The sequence below is a fragment of the Sus scrofa genome, chromosome 4 (assembly GCF_000003025.6).
Source record: "Sus scrofa isolate TJ Tabasco breed Duroc chromosome 4, Sscrofa11.1, whole genome shotgun sequence".
Taxonomy (NCBI): domain Eukaryota; kingdom Metazoa; phylum Chordata; class Mammalia; order Artiodactyla; family Suidae; genus Sus; species Sus scrofa.
In genome coordinates this window covers 129,934,188-129,951,498 of record NC_010446.5, presented here as the reverse complement: position 1 = coordinate 129,951,498, position 17,311 = coordinate 129,934,188, and the positions used below count along the sequence as shown (strand labels likewise).

Below are 17,311 nucleotides of genomic sequence, written 5' to 3'. Positions count from 1 at the left end.
GTTTGGACTTTTTTTTTTTTAAAGTGGCTTCTATTTGCTATGGGATGGTGGGTTTATACAGATATCTATATATTTTACACTTCTTACTCTGACAGAGGGAGGACAAAACTGAACTAAAAATGGAGACTGGAGGCGCACCACCCATAGCTGTAATCAAAGGTAGATCACTTAATTTCCCTTCAGAGTTCCTCCGTCTTAAAAATGAGAATGATAATATCTCACTTGTCTGATGGGGAAAGAAAAATTACTACTATGTAAAAGTTATCTTTGCATGCCATTGAGGTCCCAGAAGGACTTAAACACTTAAATATGCTCATGAGACATGTTACTTACTGGATATTTCATGACAAAGACTAGCTTCTGCACTGCATTTATTGCTTCATCATTGACTATAAATTTATTGAAAAATGGCTAAATGGTTAAAAATAAAATCCAATTGTTTCCCAATCCCCCTATACTCACATCAGTTTAATGTTTGTATTTTATTTGTATTTATATTTTATGTGTATAATACCTTGCCTCCTCGGTATAATTGAACACAATTTTATGTAAATATAATTTCTAAGATATAGTTTTTTAATTTTACCATTTAAAACTATGTCTCATTTTGAAAGTTGGATTTCACTTAAAGCACAAGGGCAACATGCTATTAAATCCTTTATCTTACGACATTCCTCCTATATAGTATTGACCGCAGTTAGTACATGAGTAACTCAAAAAGTAAAAAAAAAAAAAACAAAACAAAAAACACTGACATACTTCCCAACCGTAACTCTCAGGCTGAATCACCCTATATTTTATAGAGAAGCCACAAGGGAAGATAAAATTAAGCACTTGATAATATTTGAATGCTTAATTTGGGAAGTTTATTTAAAAGCAGGCACCAAAACAGAGTGGACTTTTGTATGTGTGTCTGTGTGTGTGCTGTTTTTTAGGGCCACACCTGTGGCATATGGAGGTTTCCCAGGCTAGGGGTTGAACTGGAGCTGTAGCTGCTGACCTACACCACAGCAACAGCAACCTGGGATCTTTGACCCCCTGAGCAAGGCCAGGGATTGAACCGGCATCCTCATGGATCCTAGTCAGGTTCGTTTCCACTGAGCCACAGTGGGAACTCCTAGAGTGGACTTCTAATTTCTAAATTTTAGGTAAGAAACAAAATGTCCTATATTTAGATATTTTTAAATATGGTATCTATGTTTCTCAGACTGTAGAATTTTTTCCTTGTAGTGATTAAGAGAACAATGAAAATACTGTTTCACTTCCATTCCTTTTCTAAATTACATTCAGTGAACTCAATTCCATCAGAGTAATAAAATGCTTAAGATTGTAGATTCAATTTAGGAGTTTAATTGTTAATATGTCTGTAAAATCCATTAAGTTGATGTAAATTTATTTGAAGTTTACAAAAGTTTATATAAACCAGTTAAAAGATCACATTTCAATCTAGGAACCACAAAAATTATTCAGGGATTTTAAAAGTTTGTGAATGTATACCACATAAACAAAAACATCCTATAACTGTCTCACCTTCATCAAGTGCATGTCTAAATAAAGCTTCCAAGATATATGCCTAAATACTGCACTGAGAGTTCCCCACTGGAAAACTCTGTCTTCCTCCTAATAAAGATTTTTGTTCATATCCTTACTTTACAGCAATATTTTCTTTTTACCTAAATGCCTATGTGTGTGTATTTGAGAGCATTATGATAAATGAAAAGCAGTGTATTAAGTCAGATATCTTAGAGCATTATTTCTGCCCCTTACTATGTGATGAGTCATTTCAATTTTATGAATCCTGTTCTCTCAACTGAAAAATAGGATGGTGATGACTGCCTCTCTCACAGTTACTGTAGGACTTGAACAACTTAAAGTAGGTAGAACTGTTCTTTAAAGAGGTGTAAAATGGCCTTAGAATTTAAAATGGCAAACATACTGATAGCAACAGTTTTGAAGTCAGGACTCAAATTATCTCGCTTTAATTTTTTGCCCCACCACCCTAATTGGCAGGTAGCACAAGGGTATGACAGAGTAGACACTGGATAAAATTAACGGTAAGATTTAAATTGATACATTAGGCTGATCACACCATTTACTTAATTCCTCAAATATTTCTTCCTTCATTAAATTCCAATGGCTATCTATTTGCCTGATATCAAGTAAAATCTCTTAAAAAAGACAAAAAAGTATTTGTAAATGCTTGGAACACATCACCCTGATTTTATTTCATGGGCAAATAATTACCTTTTCTCCAGAAATGGCTTGACCTGGGGAAAAACCCGGATCTCCTTTGGGGCCCTAAATAAAACAGTTATAAAACACTTGATTAAACATAAATTAGATCCATCACACTTCCTCATCATATGCATTGTCAGATGCTATACACATTATATGGCATTAAATAAAATTATGAATTTTAAATTGAGATAAACATGGATTAGTTACCTTTTAATTTATATTTTACTTATCCTTAATTCTAAACATTGAGACGATTCCTGGAAATTCCCCAGACATAGCTGATTTTTCGCATCAGTGAAGCCATACTACTACTAGAGCACCTTTCTTCAAGGGAGCTACATAGAGGCTCTCAACTTTTCCGTTTTCATGACATACTGAGTTAAAATTCCTAGTTTAGCATGGGAAAACCAGGTAATAAGAGAAAACTGCCTATAGTAGTTCTCAAAATTTTAAGACATCATTCTAAGTTTAAATATTTTCCAAAGTCTTGCAATGTTTATGCATGACTTTATAATAAAAAATAAACCAAAAGAAAACCCTCTAATTGCCAAAAATTCTGTTTCTTCTGTTAGAAAAAATAGGTATTTCATAATCTGAGAATCTTTATCATTTATATTTCAAGAGAAATATGACATTAGGTTTCAACCAAAATTTTTGATGCAGTATTAATCTTCCTTACACATATTAGCAAAATATCTCTTTTCTAACTGTTTCACACTTCATAAAACACAGAATTGAAATTCTTTATCATTCAAATTCTGATTACCATTTTCAAATAATAAATAATTTTCCATTCCTAAATGCTATTTTCACCGTTTGGGAAATAGGGAAATAGTCATGTCTTCTGTCACATAGTCAGGGATTCTTTCAAAGAGCATTCGAAATGGCTGGTGAAAGAAGGAAGACCCAAAGAAAAGTCCCCAGTAAGTTTTTTTTTTAACTTTACAAATTATATACATATATATATATATATATATATATTTTTTTTTTTTTTGTCTTTTTGCCATTCCTTGGGCCGCTCCCGCGGCATATGGAGGTTCCCAGGCTAGGGGTCGAATCGGACCTTAACTGCCAGCCTACACCAGAGCCACAGCAACGCAGGATCCAAGCCGCATCTGCCACCTACACCACAGCTCACGGCAACGCCAGATCCCTAACCCACTGAGCAAGGCCAGAGATCGAACCCGCAACCTCATGGTTCCTAGTCAGATTCGTTAACCACTGCGCCATGTCCAAGAGTCCAAAAAAAAAAACGTCTAAGGAAAAGACTGCTTTCCAGTCTGACCTATTTTTTTCCATAGCTATCACTACGTCCACAAGTAAGACAATTTTAGATCACTGGTTACAATCTCCATAGATTATATAGATATTAGTAGTTAGTATTTAAAAAACAACAGGACCATAGAAAATCATTCTTAAAATAAATTTTACAATGATAGCCATCTTGAAAGACAGAGAACACAACTCTTGAATGAATTATTGATGGAGTAGCAAAATTTTAATGGAAAGAATTTGGAATTTAAAAATTCAGACTGTGAATGAGCTAAACTGGGAGAGTACCATAAAGGAAACACGAAATGACATGACCGTGAGGGAGCACCACTTGGATATTCTTGGCTTTAATATTACCAACGACTACACAATCTCCACAGTATCACTTGTAACCACTACACTCTCTAGCCAACACTTCTTAGCCTTTAGCTCACTCTCTCTAAGCCCTCACAGCTTTAACAACGTAACACACACACACTTGACCCACCGGATCTGCTAGTGCGTGACCCCACCATGTCTCCTCTCTCAGCCCCCACGCGGCCTCACTTCCCAGCCTTAGCCAGCCTAAATACCAGGGTCATGTGACCATTTCCTTATGTACATACAAAAACGACACCATTGCCTCTTTGTCCCTCTGTCTTACAGGCTTACCTGGCAATTCTTGAATATAAACTCTCTATCTACTCAGCCCCTACCCCTAGCAGCTGAATGGGACTAAGAGAAAAAAGTCAAGCTGACAATCTCACTTTAAACTTATGACTTCTTACATTGATTGTTTTTTGTTTTGTTTTCCGGTGTGTCCAGTGACTGCCTCAGTCAATTCATTTTCCCATTTCCATAGATGAGTATTTCATAACTTCTCTCTTGTTACTCTTAGTTGGTTATACTGCTTTCAGCTTTCACAAGCTCTCCAAACCAAATCCATTTCCTTACCTTAATCTGTTCCAAAATCCTCTGCCTATATAACCAAACCCCCATTGTCTCTCTCACCAGGACATTAGTGAATTGTCTTCCCCGCATTAATTTAATTTTTACTTCACTCTAAAATAATTATCATCACCAAGTAAATACACTAACTTCTCCAGTCTTCAGAAGCACCTTTCTTTGAGCCCCATCCCTTCTCGGTCAGTAAACCCCTAGACAGTTGCCTGTGTGCATCAGAAGGCCTCCTCTCTCAGGCCTCGCTACTCAGGCTGTTGTTCCTACCCTCGCCTACCTCCTTGGTCACTCCGTCTCAGTCCCCTGTGCTAGCTCCTCTTCATCTTCCTCATGTACTAGACCCTGAGCTTCTCTGTCTGCATTCATCCTAGGTGACCGCATCCGTTCCCCAGCTTCAAATCCCATATATACATTGATGACTCTTGAAGTGTGTATTTTTAACTCTACTCTTCTACCGGAACTCCAGACCCACATACCCTTTCTGTGTCTCCACTTGGATGTTAAATGGTCATCTCCAGTTCAATGGGATCAAAAAGGGACTCTTGAGAATTCTGGTTCAGATAGTGGCAGAGTAGCATGTATGCAACTAATCCTCCTGTAGGTTATAATTGTAGAGTCAGGACAAGATACATAAAACAACTATTCGAATGCATAGGAGAGCAATAAAAAAATAGGACTGGAAGGGATTCAGCGCTTGAAAGAAGCAACCACTTGGGGTAAAACACATTCATACAGCTTTTCTCTTAAAGACACTTCCTAGTCTGCATAGAGTAACTAGAGTTCAAGCAGAAAACCATAAACCTTTTGACTAAGGGTAGCAGAGGACAGTACTGGGTACCAGAATGACTGTCCTAAGAAGAAAGAAAAAAGCTTGAATAGAGATGTTCTTCAATTCCTGATTAATCCTGTCATTTACTTCCGTGAGATAGATTCCAAAAAGCTCAGCAGAAAGCAACAACTGAAAGGCTGAAATAACTAACAAATTTCAGCTGTGGGTCACTGTGGCAGAAATAGTTTGGAGTTTGAGCTACATCATTCGAGGAACATGGGAGATAGTTTGATAAACACCTTTCCAGGAGTTCCTGTCATGCTCTCAGCAGTTAATGAACCTGAGTGGTATCCATGAGGATGCAGGTTCGATCCCTGGCCTCACTCGGCAGGTGGGAGCTGTGGTGTAGGTCACAGATGTGGCTTGGATCCCGCCTTGCTGTGGCTGTGGTGTAGGCTGGCAGCTACAGCTCTGATTTGACCCCTAGCCTGGGAACTTCCATCGAAATTGAGAAAGGGCTACACTTTATAAACAGTTATTATATTCTTGGACCAATGGTCCCATACTAACACTGCAAGCAAAACTGAAACATCCATCCTTTAAAAAGTTTCCAAACCTTAAGGTAATAAGTCAGTTATTTAAATTCCTACAGAACAAATCAAATCTCAAGAGGCTTTAAAAGAAAGATAAATGAATCTCAAGATCCGCACATCATGCATAATATTTAGGATGCAATCGAGTATTTCTAGACACCTAATGAAAAGGAAAACCTGCCCTGAGGTAAAGAAAACAAGGGGTGAGCCCCTCGGGGGACCTAGATGCTGGCATTCATAAGAGCCACAGGACTCTGCTTTATACAGCAAGCAATAAACGTGGCATTTTTAGTAAAAGTTGCATTTCTGATTAGCCTAATTATAAGTAGCTCCTCCAGAAAAGGGAAACAGTATTTTCTAAAGTGTCAACTATACACAAGTCTTCTACCAGATGGCTTATATGCTTCACAGCATCAGCTTCTATAAGGCATCTGTTGGTTGGTTCTAACAATTTTCATAGAGTACATTAATCCAACTATGACTGTTATAAAGGTCCCATAACGCACTGCATTTTTCACGTCAGCTAAACTTTTCTAAACTTGTAATTGCCTTAGTCCGCTCTTTTCATAAGTTCAGGTAACCCCTTTTGAAATGGACAGAGGATTTCTTGTGCCAATGACAAGATGACTTTTTTTTTTTTTTTTCTTTCTTAGGGCCGCACCCGCGGCATATGGAGGTTCCCAGGCTAGGGGTCGAATCGGAGCTGTAGCTGCCAGCCTACACCAGAGCCACAGCAACGCAGGATCCAAGCCGCATCTGCCACCTACACCACAGCTCACGGCAACACCGGATCCTTAACCCACTGAGTGAGGCCAGGGATCGAACCCGCAACCTCATGGTTCCTAGTCAGATGTGTTTCCGCTGTGTCAGACGGGAACTCCAAGATGACTTTTTATATAATTTTCTTAGAGGGCAATAATTCTCTCTTAGGTTATTCTGACTAAACAATAACTGAAAAGAGAAAAATGCTGAATTTGTCTTTATGCTCTAAAATCCCTTAATTTTAAAAGAATCTTTGTTCTCTGTAGGAAAATAAATCCTATGATTACATGTCTAAATTTATTGTCAAGAGCATGAAATCTGTGTATTTATTGCATTGTCTTGAGTAAATACTATAAAAGGATTATAAAGTATAAACCTTGAATGTTCTGTTAATCCTGACTACTTTAAAGGCCATGTCACATATCTCGGAAAATTGGTTTTACAAACCACACACGACAGGCTGTATCTGATGCATTTCCGGCTCAGCGCTGCTTGTTAACACCTCCCACCGTGTGGTGGCCTCCAAGCATGCGCACGTGCCACAGACGGTGGGCTGTCTGGGCACCAGGCTATTACATGAACTATGAATCGAAGACCAATAGTCAGGCCACACAGTTACGTTCCCAAGAGGTTTAGTTAACTGCTTGCAAATTAAACGGAGGGGTTTTAAAAGACCTCATATACCATTCATACAAATATCTTACTGGTAAACAGAGTGACAGTTATACCCGCAAAACTAAGTGTAATACTGAAGAGAAATCTCGAGATTCAGAATTTCATCTCTCTTAGATCATCTTACCAAAGACACATACTCCTACTAGTCAACACCGAAAAATACCCTGTTTGTAACCTTGGAACAATGATCATTTTTTTTTATCATTTTCTCAAGTATTTTCTCCTGAATAAGTATATACATTGTAAGAAGTTAATTAAATGAAGTCTTTCCACTCTATCTTCTTTGCTCCTGGCCCTGTTCTCTGTGTTTTGATGTACTTGTTTTGAGTTCCTACTTTGCTGCTGGCTGGAGGTGGGTGGGGACACGGACCAACCACGAAGAGTCACATACTCCTCAAGTCCCCAAACAAAGCTTGAAGGGCCAGGGAGTCACAAACTCTACAACAAACTTCTAAATTCTTTAGAAGGCGTCTGGCTTTTCTTTCACTGTTACACATCCAGACTTGAGTTCAAAGTCTTTTTTCTGTCCAAGGCATTTTATTGAACTCAAAAAACTGCAGAGTGTGACGAGAAACCCTGGGAAATTAAGATTTAAAATATCAGCTGTCATCGCTTACTAATAGTAATGATACTAGTCGTGGCATGTTCGCATGTTAAGTGCTGTACTCACATTAATTTATTTAGCCTTCCCTCCAGCCCTATTAGGACATACGTTGATTTTCCCTATTTTCCCCCAGTTCTGGAGAAAAAGAAAGTGACGCTTAAAGCAGCTAAGCAAGTAATTTGCTTCTAATCATAAAAGGCAAGAGGGCTAAGACTTGAACCCAGTCAGCCAGCCTCTGAAGTCTGTGCTCTTAAGCTCTATCTTGGCCTGTAGCTGTGTGAGGACATCTAGATGGTTACTTCCGAGTGAGATAATAAGCAGAGCGGTTGTTAAGAACTCCGAGGAGCTCCCGTCGTGGCGCAGCGGGAACGAATCCGACTAGGAACCATGAGGTTGCAAGTTTGATCCCTGGCCTCACTCAGTGGGTTAAGGATCCGGCGTTGCCGTGAGCTGTGGTGTAGGCTGCAGATGCATCTCGGATGCTTCGTTGCTGTGGCTGTGGTATAGGCCGGCAGCAAGAGCTCTGATTAGACCCCTAGCCTGGGAACCTCCGTATGCCACAGGTACGACCCTAAAAAGACAAAAAACAAAACAAAAAAAAACCCTGAAGTATTCATGATGTGACCAGCAACCAAAACGCTAATGCTTACATATATACATATAAATTTAATCACCTTTCCATTTCTGTACCCTCTCTCAAGGCAGCCGGCCTGGCATATCTTCTCCCATGCTTTGTTCCTGTATCTGTCACACTGCTGTCTGTCACACTGTCATCTACCATGTGCAGCCGCCACACAACCAGACATGCTCATACGTAGCCTCTCTCTATACAGGATTTCAGGTTAGTCATCTTCCTAATAAAAATATGAGTATCCTATAAGCATTATCCTCACTGATTTTTTTCCAAGTGAAAATATTAGGGAAGTGTGAACCAGGGAAATAAATACTTTATTTCCTCAATATTTATTTATACATTAAAATAGCCTTAAGGTAAATTACTCAAATCATAATCTATTTCAGAGGGCCCGTATATCGCCATCATATCTTGACAGTCGAGACTTTGGAACATCCAAGCAGGGCTGTGCCTGACTCCACCACCCTCTGGAACGATCCCAGAGTGACTGGGCTCCCACAGGAACCTGGCTCTCTGCCGGGCCAAGACGCTCTTATTAAAGAGTCATGCTCTGTGGATGACAGAGATCCTTGATACCCTAGGGTTAGCCTGAAAGGCTAAAGACCTTCTTCGCCGATGTGAGGAAAGTCATGTGACACTCACTAGTAACCACTCACCTTTGGACCTGGCAGTCCAGGTAACCCAGGATTTCCATGTGGCCCCGGTACGCCCTGCAAACAGTAAAAGAGTCAGATGGTTCCCAGATGCTGTCTAGATACAGATAACAGTGTTTATTATAGCATGCAAATAAATGTTACATAAAATAATTTATTACAATGGATATATTATTTTACAAAGTCCTTTATCTCTTCTGGATCTTGTATATTTCAGTCTTGGAACAGTCCCCAATTACAGAGCAGCGCTGTGGTTTCTGTTCTTTGCTTCAAAACACGGCCTGGAGTTATTTCTGTCCCCTGTGTACCACCCCATCTCCAGCCACACTGCTTCGTGCTACTTCTAAAAGCTGCAGCGTAAGAAGCCTAAAAATAACAAAGTACAATGGCTCAGCGACTCCTCCTCGCGCAACAAGTGGTGACCCTCTTTCCGCACTTGGGTTTTGCTGATGCCGTGATGTGTGCCTTAAAGACTTAGCTCATTTACCACCCTCTCCCCGGGACACACAGACACACCTGCCCACGTCACTATTCAGACATCAACTGAGGTCCCACCTGATTTTCAAATCCTGGCTGCACCAGCATGAAGTGAGTTCTCTTTCCCACTAACTTCCACAGATGTTATTGCACATGAAATCATCTGTAAGTCACTGTATGTTGCCTTGGACATTTCTTATACTGTTCTGTTATTTAAATACTTTATTGGTATTTTAACTTCCTTATGACATGTGTTGTTTAGTTCCAGGATTAGAAATTCTTTGAAAAGAGGCTGTTTTTTATATTACCAGTGCAGTACTTAGCAGGTGTCAGCGTCTCAATGAATACCTTTGTCCATCTGAACTCAAAAACTGCTTCTATTTGCTAAATACCTACTATGTGCAAGTGACTGTGTTAATGCCATTTTTAAATCGCCAGTCCTTCTAACAGTCCTGCAAGGTCCTTATTTATGTCCACTTACAAATGGGGAAACTTAGGTTCATATGACCAACAAGTAGAAGAACTCAGATTCCTCTCCAGAGAGGCTTCCAGGTTTCCAGGTGTCCTGTACTCATTTTGGCTTGGTGCCCCTCCACCCCCCACCCCCATGCTTGTTGCATAAACAAGCTATCGTAACGCACAAACTGTTAATAATTATCTACATACCTGTCTTCCCAGCTCTGAATTAATAGAGCATCGTGATTCAGAAAGGAGAGGGTTCTAGCAACACAAACATTGCAGGTATACTTAAGATTAAAATGAAAGGAAAAAATAGATTTCATGATGGCTCATTTGTGTAATCTTCAAAAATAACTCTTAGTAAAGTAGATGGAAAATGTATAAGGATTAATGAGTTTTTTATGCAGATCTAGGGGCGACGGCTACAAAGTATTTCACAAAGCTCAGTAGTGCAAGAGTGAGAAGGGACAGTAACTTAAGGAAAACTTAACATCAATGAAAGGTTTCAGATTTCTTTAAAAGGATAATTGGCTGGTTGTTGCCAAATCAAATAAAATCTCGAGTGAGAAAAAGTCACCCTCTGGGGAGAAGGACAGCCCTAGCGGTGGAGGGGGAATAGACTTGGTGCGCGATGAGCCCAGTCCCTCAGAGAAGCAGGGTCTGGGTCTCCCGAGAGAGAAGCAGGAGGATGGAAGGGGTCTGTGGGCTGGAGGGCAGCGGGCAAGGGTTAGAGGGCACTCTGGGAGGATGTGCCAGTCGCCAGGAGAGAAGGAAAAGAAACGTTAAACAGCAGCGAGAGCTCAGTGAACATTCATCTGCAGTCTCTTGTGAACAAGCGTTTATGTGAATATAAACAATTAAAGCAATATTTTGTGTGATTTTTACTATATTGTTTGCATGATAAATAAAAATCAGGAAAGAAAGTGGACTGTATATGGCATCTGCATTTGTCTTTAACACACAATCACAATTCTTTTTCTAGCTCTTTGAAGAATTTCTTGCTAGTAAAAGTCCATGTTTACTTTTGAGCTTTGAAAGAAACTAGTTCTAACACAGCAGTAAATCTTTTGCTGGATGTGTGTATTGTGAGAAACTACTGCTCATCCTGAAGGCAGCTTTTTGCCTCAGGACAATTATTTTTCTGGTTTATAGCTCTAATTTTTCCACTGTGTAATCCAAGAATGCACTGTCTGAAGGCGGCCCACTCTTCCTCATTTCCCAAAGCAAACACCCCCCCCTTGGACTGTCAACTACAGATGACATCACTTTATAATGCAGAATAATGTTACAAGTACCACCAGAACAGCCATTAATCTGATTTGATCATCTTTCCTGGGCATGCTCACAGAGAATGCCTTGGCTGGGTGTTGATATGCAAATAAACAAGTGGGATGTGCTCCCGAGCCTCTTTTGAATTGGCAAAGGTAGGACTAAGTTTGAGGATGCAGGCGAGGGTCCTGCTGTACAATACCAGGAAAAACATACTGGGAAGCTAGCAAGTCTGAGAGCAAGCGAGACACAGCACGTCTACTCACCCGTGGACCTCTCCTTCCCGATGGGCCTGGGATGCCTGCTGGGCCGGGGGGACCCTGGGAAGACAAATGCCAGCATGTTAAGGCATCTTTTCTCGCAAGTCTTAGTAAGATTCTCACTCCAGGGATCTTTTTCATCCCCCGTTATCAGCTGCTGATGACTTTAAAATAACATGAAACCCCTCACCCTAATCAGCAGGGTGAGAGTTGAAACTCACGCGTCCTCTTTAATCTGCCAGATATGGCAGCAGGAAGTCTGTGACTTATGGTTACAGCCACTGTATCTGGTTTTATAGGGACCATAACTGGTAGTTGTGTGGGTAGTTTTTTACCTAAATTTACTTTACTACTGAGAGAGGAATTCAATTTAGGGTTTGGAGACCGGCACTACAGGTTTTTTCAAACACATTTCAAAAGAAGACTGACTTGCCTTGAAAAATGAAAGCACTGACCATTTTATGCTCTTTTAAAAGACTTATACCAAGAATCTGTGTCATGTGTTAAACTATTTATTACTGTATATTCAGTAATAAGTCTGCCTTACCCAAAATGCAGTGTACCAGGAGGTCACTATGGTTTGTAGAAAACAAAATATGAAAGCAAATACTGGTCAGTTATTAAAGTACTCTGAGTCTTTAAACGGCATTCATTAAATATGTCAAATACAATTGAAAAAACTACTACGTTGCTTCCTTATATGCCTTCTGTCATCTTTTTACTAACTAACAATCAACTGTGGAAGAACAAATAGTCATTTGGGACACGCTTAATGTATACTCACTCCTTCATCGATCTGTCCCTTCATCTCACTGTTAGTGCACACTCTCTGCTGACATGGTATTGTTCTTCATGTCTACAGAGCATGCGCATGTTCCATCTTACAAACATTCATTCGTTATCACAGTAAGAGCATTACAAGCCTTGAAATTAGACATATCAAGTTTAAGGCACTAGCTCTACCATTAACAAGTACCATGACCTAATGATTCTCATTTTTATTTGCACTTTTCTCTTTGAAACTTTCTCCTTTATTGATGCCACAGTAATTTTGCATTTTGTAATGTTCTTTATATAATTTCAAACTGCCCATTTTCCTTTTACTTTTATGCTTTCCTTCTCCTACCCCCAACTTAAAAAAAAAATTCATGTATTCCCTAATATTAAGAGAAAAGTTTTGTTTCTATTCACCCCAAACTGAGGGCATGCTCCCTCTGAGTCATTCAAATATTTTGGCAATTATTATATCACTAATTTCCATCAAAAATTGACTTTCACTTATTTTCAAAAAAAATTAAATTTTTTTCTATTGGTATGGTTCTGTTGTTATGATCAGAATTTAACAGCTGGTGATTTGAAGTCTCCTAAAATAAGAAAAAGTGAAAAAAATGCACAATTAAAACAAAATATCTAGTTTGAGTTATTGCCCTAGCATGTTGCTTTGTGACAAAATACTAATACATGCACATTGGAAAAGCAGTTCATATTAGATACTATGGGGGAAAAGAGAATTTTTATGTTGTCACTGAAATATTTGAATTGTTTAATAAGCAATAATAAAAAAAATTAACTTGTCTGTACAATTTTTCATTTCCATATTCTTGAGAACAATTAATATGAGTTTTCTAGAAACCAGAAAGCAAGTAATTTTATATGGCATGTCTTTTTTGAGGAGGATAATTATCTCCTATAAATACAGTACTAGAAAATGCACTTTAACCTTGAATTTATTGGCTATTAAGGGAAAGTATAATTCTAGTAAAAGGGCAATGGTATGGCAGTCTCCCAATCTGAATTTAAATCACGCTTCAATCATTTACTAGCTGAATGACCTTGGTCAAGTCACTTTCTCTTTCTAAGCCTTGGTTTTCTCGTCTTTAAAATACTGACAATAAAAATGTACTTTTTAGGGTTATTGTGAGCATTAAAAATATTATATATGACATACCTTATCTATGTCTGATATAAAGTAGTTAACCGGTAAGTTATAGAGCAGTTTTTTAAAGGTATATGCATGGGGCACAATAAGCACTCAGTTAATGTTAGTTGTAGCAGTATTACTACTGGACGTGTGTATGTGGACGCTGAGGCAAATGTATTCAGTAGACCCATACTTCTAAGAGCCAGTAATGACTGGTCAATTAATCTTGGAAATCCTGCATCTAAAATTCCCTTTATAATCCATTCACTCATCACTCATTCACTCACTCAATAAACATTAGGAATGATCAAATCCTCCAGAGCTGACAATGAGATAAAAGGACAGTCAATAACATATACACCCACGATATGCCTTTTATTTAGTGACATAAAGGAAAAGAACAGGCAGCTGAGAAAGATCAGCTTAGTGTATGTCATTTAGATTGTGGTGTAGGCTTCTCTGAGGAAGTGCTACATTAGACCCCAAAATGAAGAGGAGTTGAAAAATACAATTCCAGAAAATAGGAATAAAATGAATGAGGGACAAGTAAAAACAGCACAAAAAATGTGGTCTTATTAGGAGCTGAAATGAAACCAAGAGTGGGACCAAGGAGAAGTGGGACCGGAGGAGGCTGCAGGGGGCAAGAGTGGAGCCAGATGCCCGAGGTGGCAAGGGTCCTGAGTTTCCTCCAGATGCTTTATTCTCCTGCCACCAAGGAGTCTAAACAAATGGATGACATAATGTATGTTTTTAAAAGGATCACTGGAGAATTTGTTAAAAAATGGCAGAATGGGAACATTTTTAAAACTACTCTCCTCCCCTCAAAATCCACTGAAAACAACATAAAACACCAAAAGAAGAAAACATCGCTGATGAAACGAGGAAAAGCCCACAACCACAAACCACAAAATATGAAAATTATCTTCCAAATACTGAAAAACTTTAAGGAAAGATGCTGAGAGATGACCAAAACAAAAAACAAAGAACCTCCTCAGACCTCAAACCCTGGACAGGCTGCAGATGTCTGAAAGGTTCACAGTCCAGAATCTTCGTTCAGTGATCCTCCAATGACAACAGTAAAGGGGAATGAGAAGGCCACGGGGATATAATTTACCACCCTGTAAAGACCCAGGTCAAACAACCAAGAGTGAGGAAGGGAGAGCTGGAGAGGAAGAGCCATCATTTTTATGCTCCGTTGCATTTCTCCTGGCGGGAGGGGAGAAGGAAGAGCCGGATCACATCACTGCTCAGAGCGAGCAAAGGCTTCACGACAAACTGCGCATGAACGTGGGACGAGCTGTGTTTCCAGGTAGACGTCAAAACAAACCTGGGAAGATGGTGGTGAAGGTGGCACCTTACTTTTGCTGCTGTGTACCAACCCACCTTACTCCCCCTCTGCTCTCCTGTTCTGTTCTAAAACGAACAGTGGCCGGGATGGAGTTGTCTGTATTTTAAAAGGAGTAGTAACCAGGAGGAAACATTAAGAAGTGGGGAAAGTTTGAGGACAGAAGCATAAATTAAAGGTAGATGAAAATCGTTTATCAGGAGGGAATTACTGCACATAACGAAGAAGAAGTTCATCTAGTTTAGATTCAAAATAGTCTTTAAAAAAAAAAGCTAAAATAAAAGTTATGAGATAAAAATAACAGCCGAGGTAATAAAATGTGAGCCAGAAGAGCTTAAGGAACGTTGAAAGAGCAAAAATGGAACAATTACAGATGAAAGCCAGTCAAAAGCAATAAAGACTGAATGGAATTGAAAAATCAGTTGGGATATGGATGTAGTTTAACTGAATTCACACAAAATGAAAGGGACAAAAGCAATCACACAGACATGAGTGTAGAGAAGATAAGAAAATACTCTCCTCCCAAAGGACATTTAACATGTGCATGCTGGTGTGCCTGCAGAAAAGTGGAGAAAATGGAAAAGAAGAATACAGAGACTTTTCTATAATAAAGTAAAAATAGTCCTCAGGTTAAAAGAACCCCAGAACAACCTGATACAGTAATGAGATGAGCTTCAAAGATAAAAGAACCGCGTGAGCATCCAGAGGAAAAGCAGTCACCCGCAAGGAGGAAACGTCAGGCTGGCCTCAGGCCTCACACGGTCACATCCGATTCCAGAAGCTGCAGAAGCGTCTTCACAAAGCTGTCAGTTCCTGCCATTCGCTTTGCTGTCCACTCGCTAACGGCCACCTCCAGACTGCGCCGCGGTGCTGAGGCTGGACGCGCCCCGCGCAGGAGGCACCTTCCCGGCCGTCCGCGGATGCCGCGGGCCTGCTCCGCCGCCTCGGCCCGCAGCCGCCCAGGTCCCCGCAGCGCGGCGCATCCCCGCAACTCGGGCGCTCTTGTGACCGCGCACTGCCTCCTCCTCGCCCTGCGACTGGCCTGCCGCCTACTCTCGGCCTCCTCTACAGCCTCACAGCACACGCTCCGCAGGCTCTGGCTCGTCCCCTGCACTGAACTCCTTTCCCTAGAAACCGGCCCTCCAGCGGCAAATGTCACACCGACGGGAGAAGCCCCACTCGGGCCTCCTCTCCTTCACTCGGGCTTCTTCACCGTTTCCAACAGCTGCCTGAACTGCCAAGAGCACCTCAAATATTTTACTACCTTCCTCTCCTCAAACGGACTTCCTCTCTTAGTGACTGGTTTTGGTAAGAGTCGTACCATTCTCTCAATCCGCAGGCGTAAAACTTAAGAGTCATCTTTGATTCCCTTCTTGTCGCTGGCTCCCTAGGTCCAGTTAACGTCTTAGTTCTGCCAAACCATCCTCCACAATCTCTCTTGAATCCTCCTTTTCCTTTGGCTCTCCACTGCTGTCAGCCCAATGTCCTGGGCTTGGAACCGGAGGGCAGAAGCGGGAACTTCCTGTCTGCCCTGGACACTGCCACCAGGCTGACTCCGCTACTCATGTCTGCTTGGAAACCCACCATTCCCCGCGGAGAACAGCATAAAGTCAGAACTATCAGTTTGACAGTTAAGGCCTCCACGGTCGTCCCACATCTAGTGTGGGTCTTCTGTTTGCCTAAAATTATTCAGCCTACTGTGAAAGGGTTTGCGCTTAAGAGGCAGAAAACCTGGGTCAGAATCCTGGCTCTATAATTTATTAGCAATGCGGTCATAGGTCTGGGCTTGAGTTTCTTCGCCTGAAAACTGAGGCTAATACCAAACTTACAAAGTTCTCTTAAGATAATGGATGTAAAAGGCATAGTGGAGTGTCTGCCACAGGTCAAGTCTCAATGAGTATAGCTCTTCTGCCGTTTTCCTCCATAAAGACTATGCCATCAAGACTTTCACCCATCAAAGTCATGTCTGTTCTTTGAGGCCTATGTCTACCTTTGTCCACAATAACCTGTCCTTAACAGCTCAGCCGTAAGTGATCTTTCAAAGGATCCCCTCAAAAAATATCGACCCTTGAAAAGGCATATTCCATTCATTTAGTTTGTATGTCTCAGTGGCATTTCTCTTACTTTGCCCTGAGCCGTAGTTATAAGTGTACTTGCTGCATCTCCGTTATCGCAAAGTCAGCTGACAACCGTGACATACAGACTCTGTATTTCTGCTTTGCACATAGCAGAGACGAAGGAAATATCTGTTGAATGATACACTTCACCTACCAGTGCTGAAATGACCCTTCTTGGATTCAGAGAAGAAACTCGTACTCCGCTCTGACTTTGTCTGAAGAAAGTAATGGCTTCCATAACTATTTGTTTACTCTGTCTGCCCAGCAGCTCAGTTTGCTAGTAATATGCTGATTATTAATTATCGTAACAGAGAAGTTTACTTC

General features: G+C 40.4%; 1 protein-coding gene across 1 annotated transcript in view; it reads right to left on the bottom strand.

Moving 5' to 3' along the window:
• COL24A1 (collagen type XXIV alpha 1 chain) overlaps window positions 1-17,311 on the bottom strand; it is a 331,418-nt gene that overhangs the window by 291,679 nt on the left and 22,428 nt on the right. Inside the window, 3 exon segments of the mRNA XM_021090341.1 lie at window positions 2,245-2,298; window positions 9,143-9,196; window positions 11,611-11,664. Coding sequence (XP_020946000.1) covers window positions 2,245-2,298; window positions 9,143-9,196; window positions 11,611-11,664 — 162 coding nt within the window.